Here is a 17,124-nt window from a genome sequence, read left to right as displayed (position 1 = left end):
AGACTGAAAGGGCTGCTCCTCCTGCAGGAGGTAGTTGACTTTTATGACTCCTTGCACAGGTCCTTGGTGTGGGGAGCATGAAAAATTTACACGAGTTCAAAGTGTAACTGGAAGGATTTAAAAAGGAAAGAAAAAACCTGTTCATGACTATACAAACCTCTTTCAGGTTTAGAAAACGTGCTCAAGCCAGTGCCAGCTAGGAAAAAGTCCTGGTCCATGTTCCCATACTCTCCTGTGAAATGTGGCTGCTGTCAGAGACAGGGTGCACTAGAACTGACAGGCCCTTGCTTTGACCTACTGCCGCTGGTTTTCCCTGGACTTTGAGCAGTTTCCTCTACTTGTGATAGCTGTGTTTACCCGCTGTTAGCAGGGATATCACCTTTCTTCAACATGTAGCCTATTAGGAAGGGAAGGATGGCAAAGGCAGCAATGCAGTGCAGTATCTCTTGGTGTTTTTTCATCGGTGCCTCATTGTTGGGCATTTCTCTATTGTTTGAGTTCAGAGTTTTGTCTTCAGTCTTCCGTGGGATCCTCTCTGCAGGAATTCCGTGTGCTGTGAGCAAACACTGCTCACTGTTACCTGAAGCGCAGAGGATTAGGCTGCAGCACCTAATTAAACAGAGTGGGATTGCTGAAACGTGCACCACCCATTTTGCTCCAGCCTCCCACGATCACAAAACAATGTCTGGAATTCTTTGAAATCACCACTCCTAGATGCAGCTTTTCCTTTGATGAGAGCATTTCATCAGAGTAATCCTGCCCCGGCTGGATTAGCTGCAGAGCAGGATAACATCTAATGAATTTTACAGCTCGACTGAATGGGTTTTTTTTGGTCATTCTCCTTGCCTTTGACAAACGATGCTCTTAAAGAAAACGCCTCCTCTGCTCCTTACGGTGGCGAAGCGTTTGTCTTCAGGTATTGCAAGGGCAGAAGTTTCCAAATTTAGTGGTTCAGTTCGTAGCTGCTGAAAGTTGCCCGGATCTCTCGCCGTCCCCGGGCCGCTTCCTCGCCTCCCAGGCTTCGGTCCGGTCTCCTCCGTGGCCACCAGCCCCCCGCACGGCGGGAGGGGCAGTGCTGAGGGTGGGCTCCCCCGGGGCTGGGCGCGGGGGGAGGCGCCGGCCCCGGCCGGGGAGGGCGGGCGGAGGCAGCGCCTTCCCCGCAGCCCCGCGCTCCCTGCTCAGCCCCGGCATCAAGTTACAGAAAAACTACACCCTCGCAGCACCCCTATTTACATACAAATAACTGGAGTGCCTGCATTTATGTCACCATTCAAGAGGCTTGCCAAGGGAGGCTGTAATCCAATCAGCAGAAGCTTTAAAGGGATGTCTGCAGAGTGATTAAAAAGGGATTTTTATTTTTTTTTAAACTTATTACTTTTCGTTTTGTTTCATATTTGCAAAGAACTTTAATTTGAGTTGAGAGGACAAAGATGCACATGTCCTAAAATACATACGAAGAGATCAAGATGTTAAGAAGATCTCAGTTGTTGTGTGGAAAGCGAATATGACCCACAGGGATTAGTTTGCTTGTGCTGGTTTGGAGATTAAGTCTAAATCACTGCTTAAGGACTAATAGGACTAATAGGAATTCTTGGAAACACCAGGGGAAAAAAAAATCTTATAGACCAGGCTGGTGAAAATGGCTTTCCAAAACAGTAAGACTTTTTAAAGTTTCACTTGATGTATCATGTTTCTGTTTCGGGTTTTTGAATGCTTTCTGGTGTATTGTGAACGTTTTAGCTTTTCTACTGCTGCTTAAAATACTGGTTGTTGCTGGGCTGGAGGAGAAAGTTCGTCTGTTTGTTTGCCGTTTGCAAAGCAGTAGCTGAAGGGGTATTTTTAGACTTGATTGTTAGTTTAAAACCAGAGCTCGCCTGTGGTTTCCTGAGTTTAGTGAATGGAAACTAGTCTAAACTCCTTGAATGAAAGCGGGAAACGTGAGTCTGGGCTTGGGAGTCACTTACCTTCGGGAACGCGCTGTTGTTAAACTTCTCTGTTGTGCAGTTTAAACTTAACAGACCTAAAACGCGTTCACAACAAAGGAGAAGAGTGAATATCGGCAAGCCACGAGTTTACAGGGAGCGCTCTCTGCTCCGTGCTGTTGAGGGAACGGGCGGGGGGGGGGGGGGGGGGACCCAACAACCGCAAAATGCATCTTTTGGACTTGCTCTGTCAATGCAGGAATGTAGGTTTGCATGATGTAATGGCATGCAAATGCTCCCCGCCGGGCAGCTGCTCCGTTAACCCTTTGTGGCGCCTGCCCGCCTCTCCCAACATCTAACTTTCCTTCCTCTTGGGGCTTTTTGGATAAAACATGTCCTTCCGTGCGGATGGCCGCGTCCCACGTGTCGCGGCGGTGCCCGGGGTCCCGCCCCGCTGCGGGGCTCGGCGGGCCCGAGCCGCGGGCATGGGGCTGCCCCGGGAAGCGCTTACCTTCGGAAATCAGCCTGGCGGTGGGGAGCGGTTCCTTAAAAAAAAAAAAAAAACAACCAAACAAAATTCCCGTCTTACATTCAAACTTCCAAAAGGTATTGAGAAATACCCAAGGTGGCAGGCAGACCTCTTCCTTCCCTCCTCAGCCTCCATTCAAGCTTGCTGCACTTTTCAGGGCCGGTGGGCAAACAAGCTGTCTCTTACAGCCGGGGGTTGGTTTGGTTTTGTTGCTTGGTTTGTTGTTTTGTTGGCTTTTTTTCCCCTTACAGGGAATGATCCAACTTTGTCAGCTCGGACTTTTTTTCCATAAGGAAAGCAAAAGTGAGCACAATGATGCAAAGTACAGAGGAACTCTTTAGCTTGCTGAGACGATTGGGCAAAAGTCATCCCTCGTATAATTTTATTGGGTTTACGTCAAGGTGGAATTTTGCTTCTTTCGTTTGTCCCCCAATAAAATTATTTTCTCAGGCACATTCAGAGGGTGGATAATTAACATCCAACGTGGAAAGAGCCTTAGGGAAAGTGGGGGTGACTGGATTGATTCCTTGTTGGCGAGCAGGGAAGGGCGTTATGAGTTACTAAGCGCACAAACATCTGCCCTACGTGTAGCTCTGATTCCAGCCTGGCTTTTGTACCGGCAGGTGAGGATGCAATGACAGGCGATACAGACAAATACCTCGGACCCCAGGACCTGAAAGAGCTGGGAGATGATTCTCTGCCTGCTGAAGGATACATGGGCTTCAGCCTGGGAGCCCGCTCCGCCAGGTACTGTATTTGCTGTTTCTCACGTTCGTGTGTCACCGCAGGAACAAGTTTTCACAAACCAAGCGTGCTCTTCCACACAGCACTGGAGTCTATTTTGAAGTGAAGTAGAGGGGGTATACTTCCTTTGAAGCATATGTTCATTGCAGTTTTATTTCATATTCTTTATTCATGTTGGCTTCTTATGGCAATGATACACAAAATTTAACTATTCACTTTTTCTGGTCTCTGTTCATGCTCTGGACATCTCCAAGGTACCTCTAGAAACTGATCTAGAGCAGCCAGCAAATCCTGGTTTCTTTTGACTACTACTGGTCAGACTGATGCTCACAGTAGAGAGCTCCTTAATGGCTGTGTTTTGCTGAAGAATGTAAATGCCAGAAAAACTGAATGACAAATCATTTTGCTATTTGGTGCTTTTATTTCTTTAAAGGTGCTAGTGAGTAATCCAATTGAGAAAGACAACATTTAAAAAAAAATGCTCCTCTCTCTAAAAAAAAAAAAAAAAAAGGCAGGTTTCCCTTAAATTTGTTGCAGGATTAATTTTGACAGGGAATGGATTACGTGTTACGAAAAACAGCCCAAAGTTTCTGTGAGTCTGATAAAATGTTGTAAAGTTAATATGTTGTCTGACTAATGTTAATTTCAATGCAGGTATTTCCAGATCAGCATTTTAGATTTTATTTTTGATTGTTGCTAAAGGCTTCAGTGTGAGTTGCTCAAAACGGTTAAAACTGTGTGAGCAGAGATTGCTTCCATAGTTGTGGATTTGCAGTGTAGTTACTGACAGTTGAATTGTACTGAAGCTAATAATTAAACCTCATAAGCTGGAGCCCTGAGGGCTTTTTCCTATGCTGTAGTTTAAAGATCTGTTTTAAAAAGTGAGTTCATTGTCTAACAGCAAATGGCAACTCCCATAAGGTAAAGCTTAGATGTCTACCCTTCAGTCTTGTTTCTTATGGCCACATTAGAAATGTAAGCACGAAGTGGAAATTTGCTCTTTAGTAGTCCCCAGCCATGTTGTGCTTGATTTACAATTTTTAGGGAAGTTCTAAGTGTTTATGAGATAATACATTCATTAGCAATGCCAAGATGCTTTAAATAGTCCATTAGCCAAAAAATCAGCAAATTAGATCTGAAGGCAGAATCTCATGTCATCGTAACCTGAGTTAACAAAGCTGACGTGCTGCTTTCCAATCTGGTGTGAGCAGGGTGATCACACGGCCCTGTCACTGTGATCAGGGCTGCAGCAGGGCAGTGGGGATGCAGAGGGAACATGCTCTGTGTGCAGAGCCCCACACTGATTTACCTGACACCTTTCACTCCTTACAGCTCTCTTCTTGCACAGAGTGCTCCCTGTGCAGGTGGGAGAGCAGATTCCACAGTCACCATCTGTTAGGGAGATCTGAGTTTCAACCCCATGTTATCTTTTCTTTGAGAGGAATCTAATATTCCCATGCTTCTGGTTTTAGCAGTGCCATTGCTATTTGTTGCTGCGTAGCTCATTTTTTGTGTTGCCCATGTTATGCTCAGAGGAGACAAATACAGTGGTTTATTTCTGTGAAGTATTTAATTTAGCCAAAAAAGTATTCTGTGGATGTATCTTACTGCTGATTCTGAGTGTAACATTAAGAAATGAACACATTAAATATATAAGCCACCCAGCCATAACATCTTGCTTTTCCTGTCTGATTCTTTGCTTTCTATTTCTCCTGTTTCTTTTCCAATGTAAATTGCTTTAGTCCAAAAGTCAGGTAAGAAGGCATGGCATCGTGTTACATCTCTCTCATCTTTCTGCTGCTGCCATTGCTCATCTTCATTTTATTTAGCTTTGGAAAGTGACATGTTTTTATTTTGGGGAGCAGGGGGTTCAGCCCTAGAGATTATCCCTCTGTTATAACAAATATAACTTAAATTCTTTATGCCCTTTATCATGTAAAAGTCTGCTTAACATATGCCTACAGTGTGTAATTAAGATCCCAGTTCTGCTTCCAGCACAAGAAGGAGCGTGTGCTAAGGGATTAGAGAAATTCAATTAGCAACTACTAAATGCATGAAACACATTGTAGAGTTCTGAATGTGAAAAGTGTTGCTAGTTCAAAAGTGTAATATGTTGGTGGATGTTGCTTTGTATTAATTCACGTTTTTTACTACTTTATTTTTTGTCACGTAGCAAGCATGTCTAGGCCTGCAGCATGTTTTTAGCACATACCATAATGTACCTTCCAGGGTTAAATGTAAAACACTCCTACGTTGCTTTAATTGCAACATGTTAAGAGTGATCATAGTTATTTCTAAATAGTTTAACATGCACAAAATAATTCCCAAAACATCGGAATCTGTACTTAGTTGTCATTAAGCAAATTTATTTCTCCTTTCATTTCAAACTTATTATCCTTTCCTTTCTAACTCTAGGGATAACTACGGTGTTTGTAATAATGTCAGAAGTGGTTCAGCCACAAAGAGAATGACATCACATAAAACTTGCTCTTAGTTAAACCTGCTTCAGCAACCTGAGCTGTGTGGGCAGGCACTGTGACCTACCCACAGCTCCCCAGGGACCTGCCCTCGTGGGTCGCCTTCAGGATTAGGGCATGGAGATATTTATCAAAGTTCATCTGAATACTTGAATACACTTTTCTAGATTTATTCTAAAGCCACAACATTACTGCCAAAGCAGTAAGCATCTGCTGAGATTTTGCTCATGCATATTGTAGGGAAGGGAATATTTAACTGTAGTCAAATACTTTTTATTCCATTTTCCTCCTTGTATTTATTTCACAGATTATGTATATTTTGCCATTTTGTCCTATCCCTGGAAGTTGCATGTATTAATTTTTTTATTTTTATTTTCTGTTCATCTCATTGTCACCCGCACTTTCTATGATAAATGGTAAATACAACAGCCTCCGCTCCTTCAGTTCGGATAGGTCCTACACGCTGAACAGGAGCTCCTATGCCCGAGACAGCATGATGATTGAAGAGCTGCTGGTGCCAGCAAAGGATCAGGTATGTGCTGTGTCTCTGCCACCAGGTAGCTGTGCTTCGTATTTGCAGGGCACTGCAGTGTGGAGGCCTCAGCTGTGCTTCCAGAGACTGTGGCTGCTCTCCTAGCTGGTGAAGAGGGGCAAGAAAGGAGCTGTGAACAAGAGATGGTGGGGTTACCATTTTCTGGGTTTGATCCTGCAGGGGGCAGGTAGTGGGGTCCCAAACCAAAAGAGTATTTAAGGGACCACTTAGGTCTCTGAGTGTGGGGTTGGTTATTGGCTGAGGTCAGTGGGTGCTCCTGCGAGGCTCCTGTTACGTGTGTCTTCAGAGTGCTTTGATAAACTGGGAGCAACGAGTTCTACACTAAGCAACCTTTGTACTGCACAGACTGGGAATTATACTTTGCCTGTTCTGTCCACATGGAGGGGACTCCAGCTGCTGTCCTTGTTTTTTCACTCTTGGGAAGAATTTGGCCTTGTAAAGATTAAGCTGTTATAGACTCTTCAGTTTATATATCTTCCAAACACTTGTGCAATGACTAACATGACAAAAGCAGCTTCTTTTGACCTGATTATAGCGTGGAAAAGTCTTTCCAAAAGCTGGGGGTGATTGAGTACAGGATGCTTTGTTTGTGAGTTCCTCAGCATTTTCCTCGGTAGACTTGCTTCAGATTTCCAAATCTAACTGAATTTATCAAGAGTTTCTTGATACACAGAAGTCAAAGACCTGCTAGGAAGCTGGATAAAAATTCTCATAAAAATCCTTACTTGGAAAGGACCGTGGAGTGGAACTGTTGTTTATGTCCTGGAAAAGCATAAGGTGGATTGTAATGAAACAGAGCTTTTCTGCTGCTGTTTTCACAGAGCATTCCTGCACTGGGGGTTATTGATCTCAGAGGATATTTTCATGGGGAAAAGGGTCCACAGAACAAGACTTGTACATTTTAAACCTTGATTGTATTAGTCTGTAAATCCTATTGTGGGATAAGCCATCCAGTTTTACTACAGCTTTTACACACAGTTCTGGTAGTATTATGAGAATGGCAGAAGTTGGATTCTGTTTAGCAACAGAATGTTTATTATTAGATTGTTACTTTTAAGTGGGATGCTGTAAACCTCCAATAACCTTAATTTGCAACAGCCATCTAAGGAGAGTTTCCAAAGCTTGCATAGCAGTGATTTTGTGGTTTTGTTTGGTTTGAAGTCATAAAACAAAATCTGCAACTACTGGCACTGGAAAGTCTATGTCAGGGCTGAGCACCTAAAGCTGCTTTGATGCCTGCTAATACTAAGACCTCATTAAGTGTTCTTGATATGATGTAAATTTCAGAGGAGAGGAAGACTCTTCAGTCTGAGAATATATTGCATCATTTTATGATTCTGGCTATGTTCGTGATTCCCATTAAGGTAGATGGCATGGGTTGAGCAGCTAGGGTGCACATAATAAGGCTTAAAACCAGCTCTATGCTTAACAACTCTCAAAGAATGTGGTACTGGGAAAAAAAAAAAACAGTCCTGTCTTGAGAGGTTAGTAAAGCCATGATTCTGTGCAAAACAAATATGAAAACAGCAAACTATCTTCATGAGAAAGGGAGACCAACTGAAACTTTCTGCCATGACTTCTCCAAACCTCTATATCCTGACAAAAATATATCCATCCTCTGGAATTCCTGTGTTTTTCTGCCCAGCCCAGCCCTAGGTTTTGGCTGAAACAGGAGAAGTGCATTTGGGAGATGGAGAATATCCTTGCCCCTCTTCCTCATCCCTCTGTACATTAATGGGCTCGTAGATAATCTCTGCTATGGCAGTAGAAAGCAGGGGGGAAAAAGCACTATTGTGTTCCACCAATGAGATTCACAGGAACAAAGATCTTTGTAGTTTGAAGCCAATATTCTGAAAGTCTATCTGGGAACTGAGAGGAGTTAAAGCTATTTTGGGAATCACACTACTTTGAAACAGAGTGATCCATTGCCTGTCTGTGTATGCCATTTCCTTTCCTTTTGTACAGCTCAGAACCTGTCTGGAGTTCATGGCAGCAGCAAAGTCAGTTATTGGGAATTAATTTTATCACAAACATCAGTATGTAAAAGAGTAAGGAACATTTGCCTATCTTTGGTCTGGTTAAGATAGCAGGTCCCATCACCTTTCCCCAGGATCCCTGGTAGACTTGGGAGACTGGAAAGAGTCAAATGAGGAAGATTTGAAACCATTCTTTACTGAACCTCACTGCCAGCATAACACAAGGAATGTTAGAGAAGAGTTTCTAAAAATTCTTTAGAAGTCATGATATTCTCCTTTGTTTGCATTTGGTGGTTTATTGCTGACCCTGTTCACAGGGAACTCTGAATCCAGCCCACACTATACCTCATAACCTGGCTGGAGCAAAGTTAAAATTTCTGTGTTCTGGCATGTTATCTTGGATGCAGCAACTCAGACTAAATCCAAATGACTTCTCCATGGAATAATTTACATCAACCTCTGAATTTAGTCAGCCAAAGGCAGGATGACTTGGGCTGTCCATTAAATAGCAGCTTGCTGAATCACTTCAGTCTGGATAAATTCATCTGGGAGGAAGCATAAATTTTTCTGTTTGCTGAACTTTGATATTACACAGCCTGGATATTCAGTTATGCAATCAGCAGGATCCTTCCCAGCAGAACCCTCAGTATTTTTATACACACATTTGCATCTAAGGCTGCCACACCCTTTAGCAATGCATTTTTAATCTCCCTCAGTCCAGGGAGGGAACACTGGGACCTGACCAAACACAGAATGGATCCTGTGATTTAATGTCACTGACAATGTACTATTTTCTGGACTGCTTATATTGCAACTTACACGGGAAGATTTTAATTTTTTTTTAGGTTTGTTGTTTTTTGTTTTTTTTTTTTTTTTTTTTTTTTTTTGCCTGCATGGAAAATCCAGCACCTCAGCAGGCTGAAAAAATGAGATTCACAGATGTGTGCTGTGTGTAAGATGAGTGTGTCCAGCTATCAGCTTTTCCTACTCTGTTTCTCCACCAAAATTATTAGCTGCAGACTTTGGGCTTTTGCTTGCTCTACATATATCCAAAAGATCTGTTTGACTGCACTCAGTCAGAAAGGAATGCTTTAAAAAAACCCAGTCACCTGGTGTCCAGACCGTGACTCAGGACATGGAGCTGGACTGAGGAACCCCACCTAGGTGTGTAGGCAGACCTAGAGCACATCCATGGGTGCAGGAGCACCTCTGTCTAGCACAGATTATTTTGGAGTGATGGTATTTCCATGGAATTTATATGGCTCTGTGCTTAGTTTTCCATATCCCACTGCTAAGGGAGCATAAGCATTTTTCATCTGTTACAGGAAACCTGACCCCACATTTATTTGTTGATGTGTGTCCTGGTGCATGCCTGGGCCTCGGTGCAGTGACTCTGTACAGCTTAGCAGGCCTTTCAGGGACAAACACCAAATTGTATTGTTCCTTTTAGCCCATTTCTTGTGTTTCTTTGCTTTGTCCTATTTTTGATGATAAAGTTTATCACTGATCAAAATAACAAATTTATTTTTGTTTATCTAAATTTTTACAATGCCTGAGACAACCCATCTGAATCTTACACTGTTTGGTATCAAAAGTAATAACGTGCTCAGTGTGAGCTCTTACAAATCATTTGGAATAGCAGAAATCCACAGTGTTGGCTTTTCTGCCTAAACCACAGGCTCTCCAGGAAATGTTGGAGAATCCCTAGTATCTTATTGGAAAGACTAAGAAAACCATTAAACTAAATTATGACACATATTTCAAATGGCACTAATTAAGTCCACTTGGGATGCTTAATTGTCATTGTTTTGACAGCATGCATTTTACCTTTTATGTCTGATGGTGTATTTTGCTGTTTAACATATGCAAGTTTGCCCTCCATTGTTGTTGAACTGTCAGGTCTCAAGTACATCTGTTACAGGACACAGTTTAACAAAAGATCTCTCGTAGAAGTGTTGAACTAGGGAAAGGAGGAGGCACCAAGCCAGGAGTGACAGAGCAAAGCTGCACTCTCCAGGGGTTTCTGTCAAAGGGCAGTAAATTACAGTGTCAGTAGTTTTTGGAAGGAAACCTGGGATCCTCATTTTTAATGAAAGAAAAGCCTAAAGAGTGCAGTTTTTTGGAAACCCAGAATGATGGGAGTGTTGCATATTCCGGCCAGCAACACAACAACTCTCTGCTTGCTTATCTTGTGGAAGATTCTCAAGAGAAGTACTTTTGTGTGTTTGTGACTGAATTTGCCAGATTTACTTCTAATGCTGATATTTCTATTCAAAATAATTAATTTCCACTACCAGCATGTGTCAGCATATAAAAAAACCCAGCTGGAAATAATAAGATTTTAGAAGCCTGCATTTGGCTCTGGTTTGACTTGAACCCACTGAATTAGATTTGAAAACAGCCCATGAGGTTTCAGTCCAAACAGGCTGCTCTCTCTAGCTGCATTTGCCTCTAAGCAGCAAACAACCTACTTACAGGAAACACTGACATTTTTAACACCATCTTGGGTGAAGATTGTGTGTTGCTTTTTGACTTACTTGTATTGATGTAATTTATGACGGTGCTTCTTAAATTGGGGAGATGCTTTCATATCACCCTGGAAATAGGGGGAAACAGTATTTGAAATTTAGTTGGTTTCATTTCCCAAGGCTAGGGAAACAAAGGAAAACAAGTATTTTGCTGGAATAGCTTTGCTGCCCAGTAGGAGGATTTGTAGTTTGAGGGGTGTGTGAGTGTCCATGTGTGTGGGCGGCAGGAGAAACAAGTCACACCTCAGAGTCTGTCCGAGGGGGGAGTTAATTATAGCCTCACAGGGTTAAAGCTATTTCTGTCCAGATGAGTAGGGGCAGTGGCACTCCACAAAACAGTGCCCATGTTGGTTGTGTAAAACCAGCCTCCTCCTGCATTCACAGCCTCAGTGAAACTCCCAGGGAAGTTATTCCCAGGTTCTGCTTGAATAAGGATCTATCCAATGGCATCCTCCGAGGGGTGGTGTTACACTGCCTGTCCCTATGGTGTATGACTGCAGTACAAATGGTAATATTTATTTTTTCAATATTTTTAACCTGGCACATTAAAGTAAGTAAAGATTGGGGAGAGAGACATTCTTGAAACTGAAGGAAGGGCAAAAAGTGGGCAAAAAGAATGCTTGAAGAGACAAGAGTTTGTGTGTGTATTTCATATGTCTGTTACAGGATGTCCAGTAATTTAACCCTGGAGGTATCAGCACTGTTAAATGGAAAGGACTAGATCTAAACTTAATGTAATTATATTAACAAGCTTGTATTTAAGACAAGTGTTTCTAATGTCAATTTTAATTTTCAGTTTATCTGTTTTGTTTTGTAGCACCTGACGTTTCAAAGGGAGTTTGATTCTGATTCTCTCAGGCACTATAGCTGGGCTGCAGACACCTTGGACAATGTTAACCTTGTTTCGAGTCCCATCCATTCTGGGTAGGTCACTTAACAGTTTTCCTTTATCTTTAGATGTGGAACTGTATTGTTAGGTGCAGAACACAGCCTGCTGTAATGGCTGATAACATGTCTATTCCTGCTCCGCTTGAAGCCAGTGGCAAAATTCACACTGACTTCAAGGAGGGTGCTTAATAACAGGAGTCAGTCTAAATTCTTGAATATCAAACCAAAAACTTGCTTCTGCATTTAATTGTCCGAATGGCTAAACACTGTGATCCCGCAGGCTTCTCTTTAAGAGTCCAGTTTTGCTTTTCTTTTGCTTATGCTTTGTTTTAAGTGTCATAAATTATTTTGTTTGCACTGTGTTAAATTATTTGGAATATGAAATCAGAGATAGAATGTTATGCTTTTTGTTCTTTCATGGAGGAATAAATGGAGGGCTTTAATTTGGTCTCTTGTTTATACTTCAAGCTCCTGCCTAGTCTCCAGTATCTGTAGTTTGATTTTAGTGGTGCTATTTGTTTGCTTATGAGTCATCACTGTAATTTAGGTGCTTCTTGACAGTGCCACACAGACTTGATTTAAATGCAGTAGTAGTGATGTCTGAATGCGTATTGTAAAAATTTGCAAATGAATGTCTAAGTAATCTTTGCATATTATTACATTGTCTAGTGTAAATATTTGTTGTTTAGTTTTTGAGATCAGGACATAAAATCTCATATCCGCTTTAATTTACTTCCTCATTTTGTGACTAATTACATTCTTATCATAAAAATGAGTGTGGCACATACCAAAATATTTCATTTCCAATACAGCAAGCCCCACAAATCGAAAGCTACAAAGTCCCATGATGCACATCTGCACCTGCATCTGCTGAACAGATCTATACAACAGTGGATTTTTAGGTCCCAAGCTGATAAAACACTGCACGTGGCCAGTGCTAGCATTAAAATGTCAATAATTACAGTATGAAAAGCTGAAGACTTCTGGTTGTCATGGAATGGTGCACTGGCAAAGGACCTCAGGGAGCTGGTAGCCCAACCCTTTCCTTTGCTGTGGGATAAAATGCAGCCAAGCCATTCCTGAAAGATGTTTAATGTCCTAATAATCGCTAAAAATAAGAGATTCTATAGGCCCCCAGCTTCAGGGGTCCACTATCTTGTGTTATACAATTTCTTCCCCTAATGCTCAGGTTAACATTTCATTGCTGCAGGCTTCTATTTCTTGCCCATAGTGGATATCCACTGTCATATCCATAGTGGGCATGGAGAACAATATCTTACTGGTCTCTTAACAATTGTTTTCTGTGTCTGAAGACATGTAATCCTGCTTTTAGACTGAAATGTCCCAGACCCTCCTAGGTGGTGCTTTCCCCATGCCAGCACACTCCTGCTGCTCTGCCCCAGCTCTCCCCTCATTGACCAGAGCTTGTTTGTAAGCCAGGATTTCCACCTCCTTGGTCTGACGCATAGCACACTTAAGCAGTCCCACAACGGGAGTTATCCTTTTGGTAATTTCAGTTTCTATTGGTGAATGTTTGTGATCTGCTAGAATTTCTTGTCTCTCTCTTGAAATCCTGAAGTATGGTTAATTTTTACTGGTATTGTGTTTAAGTGTTTGGTTTTTCCCCTCTGTTTGCATTTGTCTCTATAGTATATGAGTTTGCTGGTTCCAGCTCCTTTTTTCCATTTATTAGCAAGAGAGCTTTTAATTCTGATCCTATTTTCCAAAGACTTTCGGACCTTTTTTCTGTGCTGAAATTGTGAAGACATTTAGCCTAGTACCTGTGAGAGGACAGCACAGTGAAATATGCCCTTGAAGTTCCCTTTCAGTGTAACAGGAAAGCATTGATGGTATCTCTTTTGAGGTAACTTCTCAGGTGATCCTGCACTTACCTTATCTGTGCTCTACTTCCATTGCTTGCTGAGGTACCCAGGCAGTACTTCCACACATCAAAGAAGGAATTCAAATTCATTTGGCATTAATTGCTCTTGCCACTTATATTTTTGGTTCGTTTTTATTTTGAGACTGGTGGTAGGAAAGGTATAATCTCTTGACTAATTACCTTGATCCTTTAGGCCCTTATAGAGTGATTATTAAATAATTTATTCCTGAATATTCCCTGGTAATTTGGGTTACACTGATTCATCTAAAATTTTCTGGTTTCTTTTCATCCTGATAGAAGATAGGTCTGATGCTTTCATCCTGCCAGTCCTATGGAACAATACTTGCCTGCCCTTAGGTCTTTAGAGTGTTCACCAGTGGTTCCAGCCCTCCAAAACATATATTGTGTGGAGATGGGGGCTTTCACATAAGATCTGCACCCTTGGTACATGGGCCCTCTCAAATGCAGAGGTGGTCTAAGCTGCTGCCCAGAGGGGAGCAAACCACGGGGCTGGGTGGCAGGGAGCAGACAGATATCCTCCAAACAGATACAGCTCTCCAGATGGGCATAAACCAAAATATTCTCCAGACATATAGGGCTTTTACGACCCATTACATTACTTATTTGACATAGAAAATCCATCAGAAGTGATGCTCTGAGGATTCAGTTCCTTTGTCAGGGGAAAAAAACCCCAAATCTCACTTGTTGCTTATTTACTTTTCGGTTGTCTCCCCATATTATAACATCCTGTTTGATTCTCCTAGAGGCAATCAACAGATGTTCCCTTCTAATCTTCCAGCACCTCAGCACATCTGATATGCAGAGGGCCATGACCTTTCACATCTCTTCTGCCGGTTTTTCCTGGACAGCAAATCCTTTTCTGCTTCTCTGGGGTGCCTCATCCCTGTCTTTGTCCCCAGTTCTGTCCGTGGCCGGGGGCAGGGGCTGCCAGCCCTCGTGGCGTGGTGGCCCTGTGGCCAGGCTCTGACCCCAGTGCTCTTGGCCATCTCCACCATCCCAGGGCTCCCCCATGTGCCATGCCAGGAGCACCACTGCTGCCTCGGGTCACTCTTTCCCCATTTGCCCTCTGTCAGGAGAAAGCATCAATGTTTGTTCTTATTTCCTAACCCAGGCAGAAGGGGAATTCTGGGAGCAGGATGTGGAGATCCAGCAATGTATCAGGGAAAGGAGAAGAAAGTAGAAATTGTTGGCAGTGATTTCAACTCTTCTGGTTTTTCCTTTTTTCAAGCCAAGAGAATGTTTTATGTTTTTCTTCTAGAGTTCAGATAAGTTGTTTTGCCAGCATATGTTTTGAACAGGGTCCATTGTAAGCAGTACATTGAAATACATCATGAATCTTGAGGCCTTTGGAAGGGTAGAGACCCTCACCAAAATGACCTTCAGCTGTCAGATGTGAACTTACTCCTGCAGCTTTCCCAAAGTAAAATGTGGGTGTTCTCTCTTTGTGTTGCCTTTAACTCCTTCATTTTCCTAGCTGAAAGAAAGGAGTGTGCCACACTGCCTTCCAATATTGAAAAAACTCAGAAATACTGGATCCAGTCTTGCAAAGTGGAATAAATCATATTCTTTATAGTTTACTGTACTTTAAATGATATCAACTATATGTAGTTTAAATTATATGAACTGTATATAATTTACTCCAACCTGCTGTACACACAGAACTAATTTTTGACAGCAATGCTATGGATGGCATGGACTGATACTCCTTTCAAGCCTCCTGCCACACATCTGTTTAAACATCATGCTTTGGAAAAAAAACTCTTGCTCTAGAAAAATAAACTCTGATCTAGAAAAGTGCAAGAACTGGTTTTCCATGGCACACAGGAGCATGTTTTTGGAATTCAATGAAGAAGTTGTGTTGCAATAAATTCTCTGCCAACTAAGTAAACAGCAAATGCTTTTCTCCTTGTGCTTCTGCATTTTCCAGAGAACTTACAGAGTTGTGCTTCCCTTTCAGATTTTTTTTCCATGTGTAGCATATTTTCTATGACATATGTCACAATATGTGAAGCAAAAGCTAAATAATTTCTAAGGCTGGCCTTCAAACATGTTGCTTTTGTTGTTTTTCTGATTGTTACTTTTTCTTTGCACTTATTATTGATATTTTCTGTTGCTTGCCTCTAATTATCTTACATTAATTTTCCCATTTGCTTTCTAAATTATTTTGCAGCTATTCCTCTCCACTCCCCCAGTATGATTCAAGGTGATAACTCAGTGCTTTCTGTGAATCCTCATTTTATTTTGTTTTTTAAACTTTTTTTTTTCCCACAGAGTGTGTGTAGATGTTTGTAGTGCATCCAACCACATCCTCATCCCTTCCATGTATCCAAGTAGAAATGCTCATTAGCCTTTAGCGTTGTGTTTTAGAGGTCATACTGTAGTTTCCATTATTAGTGCAACATTAATTTAGGTAAGCATCAGCTACTAATGTTTTTAGCTAGAAAGTGCATGAAATACTGTTTGGAATTGTTGTTATTGTTTTACATGGTAAGTTACTAATCGGAAAATTAAACAAGGAAATAATTCATTAATAAGCTGCTGACAGTGATTGCCTTTCTCTGGGAGCAATATGCACCAAGGTTGTGCTGCAGGTTTTGTCTGTGCTGGAGGCTGCCGTGTGGTGCAGACACCGAAGCTGGAAGGGGCTGGTTCCTGCCCTGGGGCACAGGCTCATGCCAAGGGTTATTTACCCTTGCTGTGAGCAGTGTGCAGTAGCAGTGCAAAGCTCCTGGTTGCTGAGGCTGGACTGACCTTAAAATCTACAGCCTAAACATCCCTGGTAACTCAGGGACTGGTTTTTGTAGGTACTTAGTTTTAACTTCTATTTTTTTTTTTAATTATGAATTTAAGACAGTTGATTTAGGTGCCTAGAGATTTTTGGCAATTCACTCTTACATACTTTCCATCATTTAAATAGTTTGGATACAGAAGACAACATCTTATTTGAGTGTAAGTTTTGGCATTTTTTGCACTAGATGAAAGCCTCCTTTTCATTATTAATTCTGAGGTGGCTTAACAAGCCAGTAACCATGTACATGATGGGCAGCTCTCTAAAACATTGCTTTGTGCTGGGCCATCAGGCCAAGCCCAGCCTTGCCAAGCTCCCCAGGAGGGCTCCTCCATGGTGCTCTGACCAGCTGTGCCTCCCTGGAGCTGCTGCAGCTTCAGCCCTGGGGATGCTCCAGCCAGGCATCCCTCCACCCTACAAACTTCCAGTCTGAGAGGGCCCCAGCTGCTCTGCAGACAGAAACCATGCATGCTTCTAAAAGGCCAGCTAAGCATCCATAAATACTAAGATTATAATCACTATATATAGAGTATATAATTTAAAGATTGAGCATACTGGTTCTGACACAGGTCTAATGTTTATGGAAAGTGTTTGGTTAGCCAAGATCCTGTCCTGCTGATACAATTCCTCTGGTGAGGAGCTGGGATACCCTAGTGGCAACATTTGGATTTGTTGGAGTGTACAGTGCATTTACCTAGGAGAGAAACATGGAACATGGATACAGTTTTTCTGTATGAAAACTACTGTGAAATATCATGCCTCAATTTTGTAAAGTGTCTGGCGCATGAGAAATTGTAAATTTGGGCTAGGGTCATC

General features: G+C 42.1%; 1 protein-coding gene across 1 annotated transcript in view; it reads left to right on the top strand.

The window, feature by feature from the left end:
- The window catches only part of ANK3 (ankyrin 3), a 306,368-nt gene that overhangs the window by 231,889 nt on the left and 57,355 nt on the right, over nt 1-17,124 (top strand). Inside the window, exons 26-29 of the mRNA XM_053948490.1 lie at nt 3,075-3,198; nt 4,938-4,949; nt 6,102-6,204; nt 11,547-11,653. Coding sequence (XP_053804465.1) covers nt 3,075-3,198; nt 4,938-4,949; nt 6,102-6,204; nt 11,547-11,653 — 346 coding nt within the window. The remainder of the gene's footprint in view (nt 1-3,074; nt 3,199-4,937; nt 4,950-6,101; nt 6,205-11,546; nt 11,654-17,124) is intronic.

This window comes from Vidua chalybeata, chromosome 8, assembly GCF_026979565.1.
Source record: "Vidua chalybeata isolate OUT-0048 chromosome 8, bVidCha1 merged haplotype, whole genome shotgun sequence".
Lineage (NCBI taxonomy): Eukaryota > Metazoa > Chordata > Aves > Passeriformes > Viduidae > Vidua > Vidua chalybeata.
Note: the sequence above shows the minus strand (reverse complement) of the source record. Positions and strands in the feature narration are given on the sequence as shown.